At 40.1% G+C, this 19,193-nt stretch overlaps 1 protein-coding gene across 1 annotated transcript in view; it reads left to right on the forward strand.

The window, feature by feature from the left end:
* Nucleotides 1-18,657, forward strand: part of LOC127129208 (F-box/kelch-repeat protein At3g23880-like) — a 41,493-nt gene extending 22,836 nt beyond the window's left edge. Inside the window, exons 3-4 of the mRNA XM_051058477.1 lie at nt 18,271-18,502; nt 18,594-18,657. Of these exons, the coding sequence (XP_050914434.1) occupies nt 18,271-18,502; nt 18,594-18,657 (296 nt within the window). The remainder of the gene's footprint in view (nt 1-18,270; nt 18,503-18,593) is intronic.
* The last annotated feature ends 536 nt before the right edge of the window (nt 18,658-19,193 follow it).

Consider the following 19,193-nt stretch of genomic DNA (forward strand, 5'->3'; position numbering starts at 1 on the left):
AGATCAAGCAAGATCAGAGTGAGCTCCGGGCAAGGATGGACAAGCAAGACGCTCTGAATGAAAACCTCCAGAATATGTTTGCCATGCTACTACAGAGACTTCCTCCTCCTCCAAACCCTTAGGCACTTAGGATTTATTTTTGGTTGCCTAGTGTTTTTTTGCTTCTGTCTTTTCTTTTTTAGCTCTGATTTTCTTTGAATCTGTTGTTTTTGACTGCTGTTTTGCCTTTGTGCTTTTTAATGAAGTGTTTTTCTCTCTATTATTCTTTTTATTTTTATGCCTTTTTGATTATGCCAAAAAGGGGGAGAAATTATTAAATAGCTCTGATGAAAATTATGTCTAAAACCTTAAGCATTCTGCAACAATTATAGAAATAGTTCTGATATAAATAGCTCTGATTAAATAATAGCTCTGATTAAATAACTCTAACTTTAAAGTTAAGCATTTGCAGAAAGTTTTCAGAAACCTAATTACTTGGAAAGCTCTGGTAAGAACTTCTGAACTCCCTAGTACTAACTCAGGGGGAGCTTTTGTCTATCTGATCTAATATTTTTCATGTTTCATCTGATAATTTTTATTTGTTTTGTCATCATCAAAAAGGGGGAGATTGTAAGAACAAAAATAGTTCTACAATAGATTCCATGATTTTGATGATAACAAAGGATGAAACCAAAAGTGGTACCCTAACGAAAAGTTTCTAAGTGTGCAGGGTTCTAAAGAAAGAAGAAATAAATCTGATGATGTCATCAGATGCAAAACAAGATCAGATGCAAAATCTCAAGTATCAGAAGCACCTAAAGAGGAATCTCATTCAAGAAGCTCTAAACTCTGGACAAAACTGCAAGTATCAGAAGCATCTGAACATGAAGTAAAGTCTAGAAGCTCTGACTCTGAACAAATGTCTTCTGCAAACTCTGAAGTTATCAGCGCCATCTGAACATTCAAGAAATAACATCAGAAGCCAATTTCTCCAGATACACAAAGACTCTAATCAGAATTGTTAATCATGATGAAGTAACGTTTAAGCCAAGTTAAAGTTCTGCAAATGGATTTCCTCAATTAGAAAGAGACGTTAATCTCCACTTCCAAGAGAAAAGATACTAATTGTGGTAAGTAGTCACTTCTAAGTGAAAAAGTCTACTGCAGAAGCTATTAATGGAATGGCGTAACTACATCTCAATATCCAACAGATTCAACGCTACTTCAACTCTACTTCAACTCCTATAAATAGAGAAGAAATCTCATTCAGTATACACGAAGAAATCACTAGCCAAAACTATACTGAAATCATATCACGCTCAAGAAAAACATCTTTGTTCTTCAAAGATTTTCACTAAGCTTTTGCTTATCAAGTGAAAAATTTGTTCTTAAGTTTGTAATATTTGCTTTCTTAGAAGCACTCTAGATTACACATCTTGTATCTATTTTTATTTGATTTCCTCAAGTGACTCTTTGTAGTCTGTAGACTTGAGAGGACTAAGAGATTTTCTTTTCTCTTAGGGGTTGTTTGTAATCTTTCAAGATTAGTGGATTAAGTCCTTGTTGAAGGCGAAATCACCTTGGCCGGGTGGACTGGAGTAGCTTTGTGTTATAAGCGAACCAGTATAAAATCATTGTGTGATTTCATTTTGCAAAAGCGCTTATTTTTCAAACAATTCAAACCCCCCCTTTCTTGTTTTTCTCACCTTCACTCTCTGGCACACCATAACGGCAAATCAGCTGGTTCTTGATAAACTTCACAACCACCTGTCTGGTTACATTCGCGTACGAAGCGGCTTCAACCCATTTGGTGAAGTAATCAATTGCTACGAGAATAAATCGATGTCCATTGGACGCTTTCGGCTCAATCATACCGATCATGTCGATTCCCCACATAGAGAAAGGCCATGGTGATGAAATCACATTCAGAAGTGTCGGAGGAATATGAATCTTATCCGCATAAATTTGACACTTGTGACATTTCTTCACATACTTGCAACAGTCAGACTCCATTGTCAGCCAATAGTAGCCTGCTCTCAACATCTTCTTAGCCATGGCATGTCCATTGGAATGAGTACCAAATGAACCCTCATGGACCTCAGTCATCAACAGGTTTGCTTCGTGTCTATCCACGCATCTGAGCAAAACCATATCAAAATTTCTCTTGTACAGCACTTCTCCACTGAGGTAGAAACTGCCTGACAACCTTCTCAAAGTTTTCCTATCTTTCACAGATGCCCCAGGCGGGTAGACCTGGTTCTGGAGGAAATTCTTGATATCAAAATACCAAGGCTTATCATCTTTCACTTCTTCAATTGCAAATATGTGAGCGGGTCTATCCAAGCGCATCACAGTAATGTTGGGAACATCATTCCACCATCTGACTACAATCATGGAAGCAAGCGTTGCAAGGGCATCTGCCATCCGATTATCCTCTCGAGGAATATGATAAAATTCAACTTCTGTGAAGAAAGTTGAAATTCTCCTTGCATAATCTCTGTATGGGATGAGACCTGGTTGATTTGTCTCCCATTCACCTTTGATCTGATTGACAACCAAAGCTGAATCACCATAGACATCAAGATACTTGATTCTCAAATCAATGCATTCTTCAAGTCCCATAATACAGGCTTCATACTCCGCCATATTATTCGTGCATTTGAAAGTTAGCCTTGCTGTAAATGGAATGTGCGAACCCTGGGGATTAACAATTACTGCCCCAATTCCATTTCCATATTGATTAACAGCGCCATCAAACACCATCGTCCATCTGGAACCAGGCTCTGGACCTTCATCAAGTGTAGGCTCATCGCAATCTTTCATCTTCAAATACAGAATTTCCTCGTCCGGGAAGTCATACTGAACAGACTGATGATCTTCAATTGGCTGGTGCGCTAGATGGTCAGCCAAGATACTACCTTTGATAACTTTCTGAGCTCGATACTCGATATCATACTCAGACAATAGCATCTGCCAACGGGCAATCCTCCCAGTTAAAGCAGGCTTCTCGAAGATATACTTAATTGGATCCATTCTGGATATCAACCAAGTTGTATGATTTATCATGTACTGGCGCAAACGCTTAGCTGCCCAAGCTAAAGCACAGCACGTCTTCTCAAGCGTAGAGTACCGAGACTCACAATCAGTAAACTTCTTACTGAGGTAGTAGATAGCAAACTCCTTCTTCCCTGATTCATCTTGTTGACCGAGTACACAACCCATCGAGTCTTCAAGAACTGTTAAGTACATAATCAGAGGTCTTCCTTCTACAGGCGGGGACAATATCGGAGGTTCAGACAGATAATCTTTGATACTGTCGAAAGCTTTCTGGCAATCCTCGGTCCAATCATGAGACTGATCTTTCCGGAGGAGCTTGAATATCGGCGCACACGTGGCAGTCATGTGGGATATAAATCTGGAAATGTAGTTCAAGCGGCCAAGAAAACCTCGGACTTGCTTCTCAGTTTTGGGTGCGGGCATCTCTTGTATTGCTTTGACCTTTGCAGGATCAACCTCAATACCTCTTTCACTTACCACAAAACCCAACAACTTTCCGGAACGGACTCCAAAAGTACATTTGTTCGGATTCAGACGAAGCTGGAATTTCCTCAAACGCTGAAAAAGCTTCAACAAATGCTCAATATGCTCAACTTCCGTTCGGGACTTAGCAATCATATCGTCAACATAGACTTCTATCTCCTTGTGCATCATGTCATGAAACAAGGTAGTCATAGCTCGTTGATACGTGGCTCCGGCGTTCTTCAAACCGAAGGGCATCACTCGATAACAGAATGTTCCCCAAGGTGTGATGAATGTTGTCTTCTCCATATCCTCTGGTGCCATCTTGATTTGATTATATCCGGAAAATCCGTCCATAAAGGAAAAGACTTTGAATTTAGCTGTATTGTCTACCAACATGTCAATGTGTGGTAGAGGAAAATCATCTTTTGGGCTAGCTTTATTCAAATCTCTGTAATCAACGCACATACGGACTTTTCCGTCCTTCTTAGGAACAGGCACAATGTTGGCCACCCATTGAGGATATGTCGAAGTCACCAGAAACCCCGCATCAATTTGCTTCTGAACTTCCTCTTTGATCTTCACTGCCATATCTGGATGAGTTCTTCTGAGCTTCTGCTTCACAGGCACGCACTCAGGCTTCAAAGGCAGGAAATGTTGCACAATATCTGTATCTAAACCCGGCATGTCTTCATAGGACCAAGCAAAGATATCTGAATATTCTCGTAGCAAGCTGATCAAATCTTCTTTAACAGACCCTTCAAGAAGTGCCCCAATCTTCACCAGGCGCTCACAATCTTCAGATCCCAAGTTGACTGTTTCCAATTCTTCGAGATGCGGCTGAATGATCTTCTCTTCGTGCTCAAGGAGACGAGTGATCTCATCAGGAATCTCTTCAACATCATCTTCTTCTGCCTCAAATACAGGGAATTCAAAATTGGGAGATGGCGTTGGATCATTATGTTCAATGGGTTTTAGGATCAACCTGCATAATGATTTTGGTTAAGAAAAAAAACTTCAACATTTAAACAAGCAAATCATTATGCAGATGAAAGAATGTTGCTTTTACAGCTTTTATTTTTGTTTTTATGTTTTTTGTGATCACTGATTTCATAAAGAAAAGCAAAAAGTGAAAACAAAGGAAAAACAAATGTTTAACAATGCAAAAATTGAATGAAAATATCATTGTATATATGCTTTGCCAACAATGTCATCACTTCTCCTTTTGGCATGGGAGAAGGGTTTTAAACAAAATGAACAATTACTCTGATCTATGGATAACTGTAGGAATATCCACAGCGACCCAATTGTGGCAGACACCACCAGGAATAACAAAATTGTTCAAATCTTCTGCATCTTCTTCTTCGATGATAGCAGCAGCTTCCTCTTCTGCAGGTTGATCAGCATGGATAAATCCTCCACTGGTGAACAGACCTTGCTCATTGCATGCCCCAGAACCATAGCCAATGCCAGCCCGGGATCGGTTATCTTCAAGTTCAAGCACTTTCCCTAATCCAGCGACTGCACCACATTCAATGGCCAGCTTTGCATCACGGTAGGAAGTGAATGAATGAGACTTCTTCTCGATTGGTTTATCAATAGATAAAGCTTGGAACTGAGTTCCAACTTCATCCTCTGCGTCAATGTACGAGAAAGAAGATAAATTACTGACCAGGAGAGCCTTTTCTCCCCCTACTACAACCAATTTCTTGTTTTTCACAAACTTCAACTTTTGGTGTAGGGTGGATGTCACGGCGCCAGCCTCGTGAATCCATGGTCTGCCCAAGAGACAGCTGTATGATGGGTGAATATCCATTACTTGAAAAGTGATCTGGAAATCACTTGGTCCTATCTTGATCGGGAGATCAACTTCCCCAATCACGGTCTTGCGCGACCCATCAAAAGCTTTAACAACAACCCCACTCTGCCTCATAGGAGGACCTTGATATGACAATCGTGAGAGTGTGGATTTTGGCAATACGTTAAGGGACGATCCAGTGTCCACCAATACATTGGACATTGCATCAGATTTACAATTCATGGATATGTGTAAAGCCATGTTGTGGTCTCTTCCCTCCTCAGGGAGATCAGCGTCACAAAAGCTCAGAGTGTTGCAAGCGGTAATGTTTGCAACAATGCTATCAAATTGTTCCAGGGTGACGTCATGATCAACGTACGCCAGGTCCAAGACTTTCTGCAGAGACTCCCTATGGGGCTCTGAATTCAGCAATAGAGAAAGAATGGAGATCTTGGAGGGCGTGTGTAGAAGCTGGTCTACAATATTATACTCACTCTTTCTGATGAGCCTCAGCATCTCATCAGATTCTTCATCAACAATGCCACTCGGGCCATCTGAAGAAATAGGAGTCTTTTGTACGGAGGAGGAAGGCTGGGCAACAGCAAGTGCCGGATTCTGAACATTCACAGCATTCCCTACGGGATGCACAACAGTGTCAGAAGTGGTAGCTTTTGGAGGCGCAGAAAACACACGACCGCTGCGGGTCAATCCACTGACATCAGCAACAGTGGTCACAGAAGTTGACGGCAAAGATACCTCAACCCCATCCTGGACAGCAACAGGATTGTACCGGAAAGGTACGGCTTTGTCAGATGAATAAGGCACAGGGCCTGCCGGTTTGATAATCAGAGAAGGCGAAGCTTTAGGCTTGTTGCTATTATATCGAATAACAACGGGTTCCGGCAGCTTGAACACCGGGGAGATAACACTCACTTCGGGTTCAACAATATCAACATTGCGATTCTGGAGAATCTCAATGGTACCTTCATTCAACAACATTTGTAAATCCTTGCGAACTTGGTCACAACCCAAGCGGTTGACCGAGCAGACACGGCACTTATCGTGGTTATGCTCCAAATAACTGTGCTGGCACAGCATCTTATGTAAATCAACCAACGATTGCCGGATATGACTGATGTACTTCACCTTGTATTTCCCAAGGTCTTCCTGAATCATATTCACAGACTTCCCATGCGAAGGCAATGGGTTCCTGGTGACATTCGGGTTTGAGTCTTCAAAACTCAGAATTCCACTTCTCATAAGGTCTTGAACCTTATTCTTCAGCGGGAAACAGTTCTCTACATTGTGGCCCGGAGCACCGGAATGGTAGACACAATGCTGGTCTGGTTTGTACCACCATTGCGGGTTGGCAGGAATAGCAGGAGGATCCCTGGGAGAAACCAATTTCCTCTCCAACAAGGAGGGATAAAGCTCGGCATATGACATCGGAATCGGGTCGAAACTGACCTTCTTCCTATCATAGTTCACATTTGCTTGGTTGGTTGTACTTCCACGAGGCTGGTAAGCCTGTTGCTGTGGACGTTGCTGTTGCTGTTGATATTGCGGTTGTGGATATTGCTGCTGATGCTGATACTGCTGAGCATTATCCTTGAATACAGGTGCCACACTAGCCACCTGATGCTGATGTCTGGCACGATGTGCAGGCTTCCTCTGAACAGAGGGTCTTCTATGTTTCGGCTGAGACTGCACGGCATGCGCTTCACCTTCTTTCCTCTTAAACGCTCCATATCGTTTAGAGGAAGAACCATCATCTTTTGCCAACCGTCCTTCGCGGACACCTTCTTCAAGACGCATCCCCATGTTCACCATCTCGGTGAAATCAGAGGGAGCGCTGGCCACCATTCTCTCATAATAAAATGACCCAAGAGTCTTTAGAAAGATCTTGGTCATCTCTTTCTCTTCTAACGGTGGAGTGATTTGAGCTGCCAGCTCACGCCATCTCTGGGCGTACTCCTTGAACGTCTCTTTGTCCTTTTGTGACATAGACCTGAGTTGATCTCTGTCAGGCGCCATGTCAACGTTGTATTTGTACTGCTTGACGAAAGCTTCGCCAAGATCGTTGAAAGAGCGGATGTTGACGCTGTCCAGGCTCATGTACCAACGGAGAGCAGCACCAGACAAACTGTCTTGAAAGTAGTGAATCAAGAGCTGATCGTTGTCTGTCTGCGTGGACATCTTTCTGGCATACATGACCAGATGTGCCAAAGGACAAGTGTTCCCTTTATACTTCTCAAAGTCTGGGACCTTGAATTTAACAGGTATCTTCACACCGGGAACTAGACAAAGTTCGGCTGCTGACTTGCCGAAGAGATCTTTGCCTCTGAGAGTTCTCAATTCCTTTCTCAGCTCAAGGAATTGATCGTTCATTGCATCCATCTTCTCATGTACATCTGAGCCCTCAGACGCCTCAGAGTGATAAATGGTGTCGTCTACCCTCGGCATGGTATGCACGACAGGAGGAACAGGAATAGGGACCGGGCTAGATGCCGGCATTTGAGCAAACGTTGGAGCTGGCAGATCGGGCATGAAGCCAGGAGGCATCCCCCAAGGAAAACCGGGAGGCATAGCATTAGGCTGCTGGGTACTGACAGGCACCGATGTAGTAGCTACCTCTGATATGACTGTCCGCTGAACGGGAGTTGCTGGTTGTTGAGGAGCAGGCTGATTCTGGGCAGCAAGAAGTTGCTCCATCAGAGCGCCAAGTCTGGCGACTTCATCTCTCAAGCTCTGGTTCTCTTGTTCCAATTGCTCCATAATCCTTGCAGAGTTGACCCTCGTATAATACCGGTGAGTCAGCTTGTCTTCAAAATAAATGAAGAGCAGAGGTTAGAACCGGAAGACCAGAAACAAAGGTACCTGTTTATGCAGGAATGATGCATGAAATGCTTGTGCAAATGCTTTATCTTCAAGGAACCCTCAGGGTTTTGTTTGCAATATTTTGAATAATTAAACATTTTGATTACTCACGGAAAATATTTCATTCAAAATATTAAGACAAAGAAGTACAGCATTCTTTTAAATATTACAAAGAGAAAAGGTAAATAACATCCTATGGATCCCTATTAGCTCGGGATGCTGGAAGACGAGAAGTGTACAACTTCTTGATCTCTCTCTCATAGGCAGCCTCCATATCAGCTTTCTCCTTTGCAAGTTGATCATACTTCCTTTTCCAGAATTTGGAAGACTGAGGAAGCAGAGAAGTCCAAGTGTCGTTCGGATCATCGATCACTCGGTGCTCGAGAAATTCAATCATATCATCCTTCTCCTTGAGCTGCTGCAGCAACTCCTCTCTCTCGCGGATCCAGGCACGCGAAAGGTCTTCTTCTCTCAACTCCTCTACACGTTGGGTAGGGAGGGTTGAAGGCCCAGCCACATCCAACAGTGTAGGTCTCGGATGATCGTACGGCATCAGGTAGGTAGCAGCCCTCTGTCTGACCCAAGAGGTGTAGGGCTCCAAAGCAATGCAATTCTTTGGACCCAATTCATTCCTACTCTTTATGCGGATATTGCGCCAAGCGCGGACAAATCTGGCTTTCAGGCCTTGGGGATCTTTACCCTCCTGAAAGAATACACCTTCTAACAAAATGTTATGGGGTTTATCCTTTAGGGGGAACCCAAGCTGACGACGTGCAAGCGTAGGGTTGTAGGTAATCCCACCACATGTACCAAGAAGAGGCACATTGGGGAATTCACCACAGGAATTAATGATCTGGACGGTATCATACACGCGATCATACCAGGTGATATCATCATTGGTGAGAGACATGAGTCTCTGAGACCACCGTAGACATCCCTTGTTCTCCTGGAAAGCAACTGTCTGCGGCAAGTGCGAAATAAACCACTTGTACAGCAGGGGTAAACAGCAGACAATGACTCCTCCATTCTTCATATTCCTCAGATGCATGGAGACATATGCATCACCCAACAAGGTCGGAACCGGATTAAGGACTGAAAAGATCCTAATGGCATTCATATCGACGAACTTGTCAAAGTTGGGAAACAGCACCAATCCATAGATGAGTAACACAAATAGAGCCTCAAAGGCATCCTCACTCATGGCCTTCCCATAAAAGGTAGCTTGGGCAATGAGGAACTCGGAAGGAAAACCCTGAATTCCGCCTTTGATAGTCAGATTAGCTCTAATCAGATCTTCATCTATGTGCAACAGACTGGAAATCTCTCGAGCAGATAGGATACTCTCTAAGCCACTGAACGGCACTTGATCCAGAATAGGAATCCCAATAAGGTGAGAGTATTCTTCCAAAGTTGGCAACAACTGGAAGTCCGGAAATAAGAAGCAATGATAGAGCGGATCATAGAACTGAGCAAGAGTGCTCATCAATCCCTCATCCACTTGAGTAGTCAGCAACGGCAGGAGCTTCCCATAGCGAGCTTTGAAACCCAAGGGATCTAATACATACGATGTCAGATTCCTTAACTCTTTTACATCGGGCTGCTTGAAGCTGTACTTCTTTGTATGCCTTTTCGGTCTTTCCATGTCTGAAAATTTTGCAAATAACCCTTTAAGTTCCTTGAAAATTTCCTCTTTGATGACATGAATGCGAATGAATGCGTGAATGCATGAATGCAACAAACACACTCAAGGATCAAGCAAAGCACACCAAACAAAGGTCGTGGGAACGCTCTATGTATCCCTAATATCAATCATCCATTTTGGTGGATTTAGGTTTTCACCTTATCGACACCCAAGTTCCATTGATATTAACGGTACGTGAACCGGTTCAAACATTCTTAATATCAACCAGCCGCTTTGGTGGATTTTAGGTTTTACACCTGATCCGGGATCCATTGATATTAACAATGTTTGAACGACTCAACCACGAATCACGGGTTTGTTGAGAGTCACGAGCATGGAGTCTCGGTTAAGAACCACCCAAAGGGAGTGTACTAGGGTTTAAACCTGCCAGACATGTTCTATCAGAGGTTCCCATAATCATCGTTCCATCTTTCGAATATTATCGGAGGAACGAATACTCGTATTCCAAGAATATTCTCAAGAGAAACTCTTATGAGTGTAGTATCGCGTAACAATCGTATCAGAACTGACATCTGAACGACTTCCGCACTACGGTCCTAAAAATAGGCCAAGATGGGTTTGGTAAACTAAGGTCCTTGGCTTCTGCGGAACATGATTGAAAGAATAATGCCTAACCACAAATAACTTGTGTGACATTATTAGTTCAACATGACCTCCACCAAGTGAATGGACTCGCAAGTCAACTGGCTAAGGACTACTCCACACCAGTCGACAAGACTATGCCATTCTCCTATCCTAGAGTGCACTCGAGTTCGGGTATAGAACTCATCTCACAGATCACCAAAGCAAACAGCAAATGTATATCAAGCAATTCACACATTACAATCAATACATTCATCCCAAATTGTACAAAAATATGTCAGATAAAGAATAATAACATATATCACAACAAGGGTGAAAAGTAGGCAATACCAACCAGGGATGAAGTTAATTTCCCCAGCAGAGTCGCCACTTTTCTGTAGCGGTGTATTCGTCGCCATATGATCTATTGGTTAAATCATAAGCTAAGAGATACGTTGAAAAATTTCGAGTCGCCACCGCACTTTTATTTATCCAAAGGACTGGCTAAAAAGCGAACAAAAGCCTAAGAAGTTTTACACGTAGAAAACTAATAAAAAGATCAGAGATTCTGGGTAAGGGGTAAATTACGCAATGGGAAGGTGTTAGGCACCCACTACGTCCTAGGTACTCCTAGGGAGCCCTTTTCACACTTGTTGTAAAATATTGTTATTTGTTATGACATAAAGATTGTGCAAACATGATTGGGATGATGAGAAAAGAATATACAATTTTATTATTATTAGGTTCGAACGGATGAACCCGTTGCCTACGTACCTTCCATCAAAGGTAAGGATCAGAACGCCGTAGTTCGGCTAAAAGATTTCCAAAAGTGGGTTAGGTTCAATTTTAAACACAAACCCTAGGTCTTACGTTATCCACGGGAGAACACTCAACCTTATACAAACAACAACGTCCACCATGTGAGAACAGCTTCAACTGGCCAGAGAGGGGTTAACCCTATAATAGGCGAGGAAGACTTACAATTCAATCACTAAAGACAGAAGGTGAGATTAACATCAACCACTAAGATAAATCAAACCTATAGCTCATGTATGAAAAGATTAATGGACAAAGCCAAAACAAGTGAATGAGTGGAGTTACTGATTATGATTATGAAAATGAAGTCAAAGTATGATTAAGATCAATTCAAATAAGTATTATGAAAATGAAGTTTGAAAAAAAGTCAAGGACTTGAGTCCAGGTTTTTAGTTAGAAAACATGAAGATGTTTGCACAACACTTACGTCAAATTTGAAAGATAAAGTGTGAAAAAGTCTTAGGACATAATGAATGATGAATGAATGAAGATGGATAGTAAAACTTCTCAGGAGGTTCACTTCTTGAGATCATATGGGAGATGATTCAAGTGCGTCCTTTGGAATAGCAATTAATAATAACAAACAAACAAAGCAAGCAAAAGCGGATATCGGATGCCAATCAATGGTCTTATACCAATCTCCTAAAACACAACGGGATATCAGATGCCACTTAATGGACTTACACTAATCTCCACAGGCAAAGAAAACAAAAGCGGATACCGGATACCAATAAATGGATTTACACCAGTCTCCTAAAACAGAACAGGATATCAGATGCCACTCAATGGACTTACACTAATCTCCACGGAAGAAAACAAGAATGAAACATGGAGGTCAACTGCCAATCTATCTGGACTTAGGTTAACTCCACAGTATGCTCACAGGAAATCCAATGCCACATCACAGGGACTTACAATGGATCCTCACATACAAGAACAAAAGCAACAATATGATCACAGGTATGCAAATGCCAACTTACAGGGACTTATAATTGCAACCTCTCACACAACAGATGAACAAACTATGATCACAGGAAAGCAGATGCCAACTTACAGGGACTTATAACTGCAACCTCACATACAAAACCAAACAGAAGATATGAGTGACCAATGAGGTCTTACACTCTATCCTTCCATATCACAGGAGCAAATGCCAAAGCAATGGACTTACAATTGTCCTCAATGGGCAAACAACAATGATAGCATCACAAAGATAAATGAGATGATCATGCATTAATGGCAATTGATGATGATGATAAATGCATAGCATACAGGCAAACAAGTGCACATGAAGCAAACAGTCAATCAATGAATATCAAACAGCACACTCTATAGCCAAACAATGGGGGCTCACACAAGAGGGTTTGACTTTGAAAGTCCACTGTAATGGGTAAAGGTCGCTCTTAACCTGGCCATTGAGGGGCTCAGGTGAAGCAGATGAATAGGAAATGAGGGGTGTGCCTCATTGCTTCTATCTCAACTCAGAGAGAGCATCAAAGAAAGTGTGGGAGTTCAGAAAGTAGGAACTCTCTCCACATTATTGACTCGATTAGATCTTGGGTATTTATCTCATTTGCTTCAACCAGGTACTGGGAGCAAAGAGAGGACACACTGAATAGTGGGGGATAGATTGCTTATCCCTACCTTCCACCAATTGCCTTACTTGAAGGACTTTTCCTGCTTGGGACAATCTTAAACAAACACAGGCATTGCCTCTTAAGGAGGACTTCAGACAGTTTGCCCGGTCAAATAACAGACCGGGTCTCCAGACTACATGAAGAAGAAAGGTTTATACCTCAAAGCAAATGCTAAAAAGCAAAGCAAGCAAGTTCAAAGAACTTAAGCAACTAAGGTACCTGAAAAAGTCAAACTCATTAGTAAGCAAGTCAACAGTCAAAAGCAAAAGAAAATGAACCAATGATCACACAGAGGGACCAATTGTGCAAGGCACAATGACTCAAGTATGAGTCACCTACAAAACAAGGGTTAGCATGTGGCAAACAATCAAATTCAATCACATTTGAGTGATCCTTAAAGCATGGGTGCTCAACCTGAAACATCAGCTCAATTGTAAGCTCAGATGACCACTAGGACTAGCCTAGGGTCAAAGATGAAAGAAAAAGTCAAGGCAGCAAGCAATGTTCAATCAAAGTCAAGCTCAATCATGTAGGAATCAAACACAATTGGATTCAAACTTATATCATGCATCAAAGTCATTTCATATGCAAAAGGATGCAAAGCATGGCAAGAGAAGCATACAAAAGTCAACAGCAAAGACTTCCTTCAAAAGTCAACTCAAACAATCTCAAAAATTATGAAATAAATCACACTCAATCCTAACATCTAACATGGTATACATGTAAAATTTCAATGCATTTGGATGAGAGGAAGGCAGTCAAATAAAATCATGAATTCAAATCAAATTCAAGTAAGCATGGTGAAAGTCAACAAGCATGGGTCAACTTCAAAAAAATCATATCAATTTGAAAACAGAAGAGAAATGAATGAGATTAACACCAATGCAAAGCTTGAGATGTCTAGTTATCACATATGAAATTTCATGATCATACAATAAGATTTGAGAATTTCACAAAGGATTTGGCAAGGCATAGCACAAAAAGTCAACAAATGACCACATATGGAAGAAAATTCTCAATCAAATGGAAAACAGCAAGATTAATTCCAAGAAAATTCATACATCAATTAGACATACAAGGGATCATTCATGCAAAATTTAGAGTCATTTGGATGTAGGGAAGTGTGTGAACAAAATTTGTGAAAATGCATGATCATGGTATAGCACCAAATGCAACACATAACTTCAGAAAATCATAACTCTCAATCCACAAGTGATAAATGCACAAACTTTATACCAAAATGAAGGTCAATGTGTCTAGTTTTACCACAAAAAATTTCAAGCTCATTGGATATAACATGAGAATTTCACAAAGAGAATGGCACAAGGTATCAATTTGGCATACATGTCAAGAAAATAATTACCATAAAAAATCCAGCCAATGGAAAAATCATTAAAAATCACAATTAAATGAAGGACACATTCATGATCATGAGGAAAAAATTTCGAGATTTTTGGATGAAATGTGAATGAGAAATTAATTTGTGAAGTTGGATGAAACAATTGGATGAAGCATGAAACAATAGGCATGGCAATTGGTCAGCACAAGTCAACAGAATGGCATTTCAGTAATTCTGCAGTCACTAATCAAAACTGCAGCGTTTTGGGCAAGGCAATTGAAATGTTTTCATTGGCTGTTGCCCAATGAAACAGTGGACACGGCCAATGAACAAATTTTCTGAGTTTTCAAAACCCTAGGGTTTTAGCAACATGTATTCATGGCTATGGCATTCATGCATCTTCATGTTATCAATTAAAACATCACCAGGTAACAGCAACATGTAAAATGATGATCATGCAGCAATCAAGTAGCCACATTCAAACACAACAAACAAATAAATCACATGAATTTCTGGACAGTTGCAAGGTTTAAAAACAAACTGCAACAGGGCATTTCATCATCATGCATCAACAAGCAAACAGCATCAACAAAATTCGACCAACAACGACATCAAGCAGACAGCATATGCATCATTGTCATGTGATCATCGTAACAGCATCAAGCAAATAGCAATGGTCATGATCATCATCGAACCAAACAAAACAGCAGCAATGTAGCATAGCAATGAACATCAATGTTCCTCACTTAACCAACACATGAACAATAGCATGGCAAAGGCATTTCATACAAGTTCAAAACAGCAGCAGTATTCATCATTCGACCAAACCAAAACAAATGACAGCATGGTATTATCAACATCAGCTTGATCAATCAACCAGAAACAACAGCAACATGTATGTTTATCACCATAAATCAAGCTTCGAGCCAAATCAGACAAAAACATGGCATTGGTACTGCATCATGTAACATCCAACAGCACAAACCATACACAACAGCCACGAACCATACACAACAGCAGCACAACAAATTCTAACAGCATTTATGATTCACACGCAGCAGCAGGGGTATTAACATTCAATGGTTCATTCTAATCAATATCAAACAAGTTCAGACAGAAATTCAAAAAGCAGCAAGGCAATGAAACATTAACCATCGAGACAACCTCAAACCAACACAAACCAAATACATTTCATGTGGATACAAAGTTTCAAAAATGCAGCATGGTTAAGCCTCATGTCATCATTATTATAACACCAAAATTCGAGCAAGCAAACAGCAATGGTAATGATCATTTATCATTTTAGCAAACCTAGCTAACAGCAAAACAACATAATCATGGGAGTTTCTAGTCATGGTTCATGGTTCAAATAACCGCAGCATTGGCATTGCAGTAGGTCCATACAGTATCATGCAGAAGAGCAACAACTAAGGATATTCGAAATTCTGGGCATATCAAGATGGCAACACAGCAGTATGTGAACAGGGCAAGTTATAGCAGCATCAGGTGTTCATCAACATCCAAACAAATTTAAACAATAAACACACAACTGCATACAACATGTTTCACACAGATTCCAAGCCAATGCTCGTGGGATTTCAAAAAAATGCAGCATGGTCAAGCATGGCATCATGTATTCATCACTAATCATCATTCAAACACTAATCAAACAATCAGCATACAACATGTTCATGAGATTTCCTGGCAGTTTTAAAACAGCAAAACAGCAAGTCAAGCTTATGTTGCTCACCTAACAGCAAGATCCCAACAGCAGGAAAAACACAATATGGCAATGATGCCACCATACTCATGCACCTAAACAACACAAACCCTACACGTTCAAATGCAAAATCCTGGGCAAGTTCTAAGGTTCATGGACAAGGTATATGCAGCAACACGATCGAATTCATCTCATGATTCAACAGCAACTCGAAATCAAACAAACATGACAACCACATAACCACATTCATAATGCTTATGCAACATAAATCAACAGCTACCAACACACATGAACTAGATTCTTGAAGCAAAAGGGCTAGGGTTTAACAGCAGCTTGCCTTCATCATCAACATGAACTCAAAATTCGAAATATCCAGAAACAAAAAATAAGCATATCAATGTGATCCTTATGCATCATACATACCTAATCAAGTCATAATTTTCATGAAAATCTCAGCATCACAGCAAATCGATGGAAAGCACATTCAAGCATACAAATGAAAACTCATATTTCTCTCAGCATAACCAACCATTTCAAGCAAATGAACACTCATTAGAATCAGTATTTAAGGATCTTTCACAAACATAGTATGGCATGGCAAAAAGAGAAGATAGATTACTTACTTGTTTTGGAAGAAAATGTTGAAACAGTAGTGCTTTGGTCGATTCAAGCTCAAACAGTTGGAGATGGTGCTTGGTAGTGAAGGATGATGAAGCTTGTTCAGCTCAAACTTGCTTTGAAACTTCCACCACTCGAATTGCCATTGGAGATGCTCTGAAGATGCAGAGTTTGAAAGAGGGTTACAGTTGAGAAATGATGTGCAAAAACAATCCCAAATGATGTTTAGATGATGGAGGAAACAAGGTTATTCGAGGGTTTTCAAGGGTTTATGCAGAAAAAAACCAATTGCCAAAAATGCAAGAAGAGAGAATGAGGGTTTTTGGTCTGTGGAGGCTGTGAACACTAGGGTTGTTTGTGCAGAAAATCCACTTATATACCACTGTTTAACAATACTAAACCAATGCCTAAACTTGCTTAGTTCAAAGGAAGGCAATTACACATTTGCTAATTTGGTCAAGTGTATAGTGGAGGTGTGAATTTGGCATGGTTTTGGGCCTGCTACAAGCTGCTAGTGGCCAGCACAATTGCTGTTTTGTGTGCTGCAGACCTGTACTTGCTGTTTTTTCTCTTTTCACATCTTTTGCACATTTTGCCAAATTTGCCTTTTAATCCCAAATGGTGGTGTAAAGGTGGTATGATGATGGTTTATGGCTTGGAACAAATCACAAATGATATATGGAACATTTCCCAATTGACCAAATCAAGAAAAAGTCAAAAACTCAAAAAGTCAAAGTTTGGTCAAACTTTGAATTTAAGTGCAAAAGGTCCAAAAATGCCATTTTGAATGGTAAGGTTTTAGGTCATTAAATTTATATTTTTGGAAAGAGGATGAAAAATGTGGTTTGTAGGAAAAAACCCCACCAAATTTGGCCTTATGGTTTGGGAGATATGGCTTGTTGAAGTTCAAAAATTGGTGAAAATGATTTGATCATATCTTGACAACCACACATGGGATTTGAGAGTTCTTGGACTTTTTGAAAATGGGAAGACAAGATCTTCAACTTTCATGTTGGGCAAAAATTCATTTGGAGCTTGTATCATGAAGTAAGTTTAAGATCAAGAAGTTTCCATTTTTGGCAGTTGAAATTACAGGTCCACCTGCTATTTCTGGAAAATTTCTGATTGGCTTGATTTTCTTCCATGATGAGGTTTGACATGATATATGAGGCTTATACAAGCATGAATGAACTTCTTCAAATCAATTCTATCCATCAAATTCTTGATTAAATCAACAGTTGACCAAGTTTGACTTTTCTAGGGTTTTGGACTGACTGATCCTCCTCTGATGATTTCCAAACCCTAAATCCTTGAGAACTTGTCTTCAAATGATGTCTCAAGTTGTATGAACCTTTGATTATTGATCATGGTGCCCAAATTCTGCAAGAATGGCCACCATCCATTGCTTTGACTGATCTTTGACTGACTTTGACCTAATTGCTGATGATTACTTCAACTGCAAGCAACAAGGTTAGACTGACAATATTTTTGTACTTTTTGAGTGATAAACATATGAAAGGCAAAGATATACAAATGCAAGGTATGCTTGGTGATCAAGAAACAAACCACAAGGCAATCTACCCACTATGAGGGGAACTAGGTCATGCATTGATCCTTGAGGTTATGATATGAATGATATGGGCCATGAGGGATCTTAGGGCCCAAAATTGGGGTCTTACACTAACTTGCCTAATCCGCTTCAATGGCATTATGGATATTGTTTCCCAATAAAACAGTTTGAAGAAAGTGCTGCATTGTTGTATAATTGTTTGGATTGTTTTTTATACTATGAACCTGAGAAATATGGATTCAAAATGTTTCAAATTCATGGGTCTGGTTCACAGTATTTCGAAGTAATTCCACATATTCCAAGTCTAATCTCATTAAAGGATGCTGTTAAAGGAGACAATATTAAGGTGTTGAATTTCCACTCAAGGTAATGGTTCTTAACAGTAACTCTTATTTTAGCAGTTATAGCTATAATATTAATTATCCATTGTTCTCTAATATTGTTGTAATTTATATAGGTGTCCGAAGTTTAAATTGCAGGAAGAAAATGAAGTTATTTTCATGTCTCAAAAGTTTGTTTAGACTTGACAACTACATGATCTTTTAATTCAAATGAAATTATTATTGTAGAGCCTTATGTGACTGTATTCCATAAATTGGTTATTTAGTGTATTGATTCATGCATTCAATAAATTGGTTCTGTTCTATTGTTAGAAATAGACACCCTAAATTCTTATAATCTGTGTTGAACTTTTGGTTTCTTATGGCACTGTTATGCATAGTTTCATTCGTGTGTAAGATGTTGTTGTTGTAGCTATTGGTTTTTGTAACCTTAATACTTGTGTTTTGTTTTGAACTTTATCTTTAAAGTTTTATTTTCCTAACCTGTTTTGGTGATAAAATTGATTGATTGTGCATTGATTGTTTTAGTTCTAACAAATTCACCTTTATCGTTATGAATGCACATACCAATTTCAGAAATATTTTGCTGTAGAAACAAAGATGCATCTAAATTGAAATTTAACACTCCCGCATGATGATATTCCAACCCTATGTTTCCCACAACATTATTGCAAACTCTATCCATTTCTATTTATGAAATGTTAAAAAATGCGTGG

This window comes from Lathyrus oleraceus, chromosome 3, assembly GCF_024323335.1.
Source record: "Lathyrus oleraceus cultivar Zhongwan6 chromosome 3, CAAS_Psat_ZW6_1.0, whole genome shotgun sequence".
NCBI classification, from domain to species: Eukaryota; Viridiplantae; Streptophyta; class Magnoliopsida; order Fabales; family Fabaceae; genus Lathyrus; species Lathyrus oleraceus.